Below are 2,167 nucleotides of genomic sequence, written 5' to 3' on the forward strand. Positions count from 1 at the left end.
TTTTATAAAACCCAAGTGCTCAAATTACTTAATTTGATCAGTATCTTCCTAGCCTTGCAAATTTTTAAAACACTCACTTTTGTCTTTTCTTTTTATCTCTATGTTCTTCTAAAATGTTCTTTTGACTCACTACTGCCTTTTTTGGTGGTACTTATGAAAGGCTTCAATAGATCAAAACACTTGAGGAAATAATCCACCTTGAGTAAGGATCAGCAACCACAATAAATAAAAGGATTAGATCTCCAAGAACTTCACACTATAGAATTATCTGATTAAAACTATAGTTACTGGGTGTTCTATAAGGCCTAGGTGAAAAAAGACTGGACCTCAATCATGAATTCCTTCAGGGTTGTACTTCTTTGCACTGACATTGACCCCACTGCTGTGGTGTTTGGTCATAGCTATCTCAAGTGTTAGGTCAATGTTTATATTTGGTGGGGTGTTGCAAAATTTGAGCAATTCACTTATGGCAGGAATGGAGAGAGGCAGGAATAATTCCTATATAAAGCAACATAAGAATGCCAATACTTTCTGCACACACTGGTCACTTTTCCTCTCATACAATCTCTATTTGTTGAATTCTTCCCCATCTCTTAAAGCCTAGCACAAACATCAGCTCCTCCCAAAAGTCTTCCTTGATTCTGTTAACCAACTCTGATTGCTCATTTTTATTAATTCTTATAATAATTTTTGTACCTCTTATGACAGTTTTCATATTTTGCTTTATATAGGAATTATTCCTGCCTCTCTCCATTCCTGCCATAAGTGAATTGCTCAAATTTTGCAACACCCCACCAAATATAAACATTGACCTAACACTTGAGATAGCTATGACCAAACACCATAGCAGTGGGGTCACTGCCAATACTTTCTTTAGATTGTTAACAAAAAGATGGTCTGGCCAAAGGCTACAGAAAGAATGGCCAATAAACCATCTTAGAATCCACTGAGGTTCTAAAGACAGGTGTTTCCATGCTAACCTCTGCACTAATAATAACCACTTGCACATTCATACCATGTCACAATTTATTAATTGCTGTAATATATATTATTTCTTTTTATTGTCATAAACATCCTCTAAGGTAGAGAATATGATTTCTACTTTATAGATAAGAAATGTGAGGTCCAGAGAGGTCTGAGGTCATTTGGTGCGTTCAGGGTATGCTAGACCTAGAAACAAATTCTTCTTATGTCCAATCTGAGGTTCTTTTTACTGTCCTGAACGACCTTTCCAAAGCCCCGAGGACATCAAGTGTTCACAAGGCCAACCCTCCCCCAGAGCCGGTCCTGCCTAAACTAGCTTCGGAGTGGAAGGACTTACCTGCCATTCATCAAGACCAGAACAGAACGGTTGTTGACCTGATTGTCATTTTGGTGCCTTTTCTAAAATTATACAAAAAAAAAAGTTCAGGTAATAGAATTGAGCAAATCGCATGTAGAAACTTAATATTTTGAAATATTATCCAATATAGTTCACCCTCTTTGAAATTTTCCTTGACCCCCAAAGTCATTCCATAATTATCTCATTGATGCTTTCTCTATCCTTCTCCCTTCCTCTCTAAAAATCAATAAAAATACATTAAAAAAACAAACAAAAAAACAAGCCAAGAGGCTGATTGTCTTTGAGAAGCTGAAAAGGAAATTCTGAAAAAGAACCAAGGGAGAAGAGAGAGAGAAAATCTTGGCTTTAAAGATCAAAAGCCAAAGCCCAGGGAATGAGAGCAAACAACTTATATCAAAGGCCACAGAGGAGAGAATGCAAAAACATGGGCAGGATGAGAGTTTCATACTTCTTGGTAGGTACAGGGAAAGCTAATTATCCTTAAGCATACTCCCATCCCATCCCCAACCAAGGTCCACATTCAGAAGCCTACAGTGGATGAATAAGAACTCCATAAACTTTTTCAATAGCAGCTCTGCTCAGTCATTTATGCAAAGACCAAATAGAAGGGGGACAAATACAGGGTATGTCCTGGTGCTAGGACTCACATAAATCCCCTCCTTTCAGTTGAGATTTCTCCCTGAGAAAAGGGTAGGACTGGGAAGGAGGCAGAGAGAATCCTGAATTGGTCAGAATATTTATCATAAAGACATTGAGTTCTAAACCAGAAGTAAATTATTCTGAATTGGCAAGTTAAGTGTTTTGTTCTTTAAACAGGGAAGGGGG

General features: G+C 37.6%; 1 protein-coding gene across 1 annotated transcript in view; it reads right to left on the reverse strand.

The window, feature by feature from the left end:
• LOC102773506 (phospholipid-transporting ATPase FetA) overlaps positions 1-2,167 on the reverse strand; it is a 64,007-nt gene that overhangs the window by 45,481 nt on the left and 16,359 nt on the right. The window contains exon 6 of the mRNA XM_006758627.2: positions 1,322-1,383. Within this exon, the coding sequence (XP_006758690.1) occupies positions 1,322-1,383 (62 nt within the window). The remainder of the gene's footprint in view (positions 1-1,321; positions 1,384-2,167) is intronic.

Source organism: Myotis davidii, unplaced genomic scaffold, assembly GCF_000327345.1.
Source record: "Myotis davidii unplaced genomic scaffold, ASM32734v1 scaffold534, whole genome shotgun sequence".
Classification (NCBI taxonomy): domain Eukaryota; kingdom Metazoa; phylum Chordata; class Mammalia; order Chiroptera; family Vespertilionidae; genus Myotis; species Myotis davidii.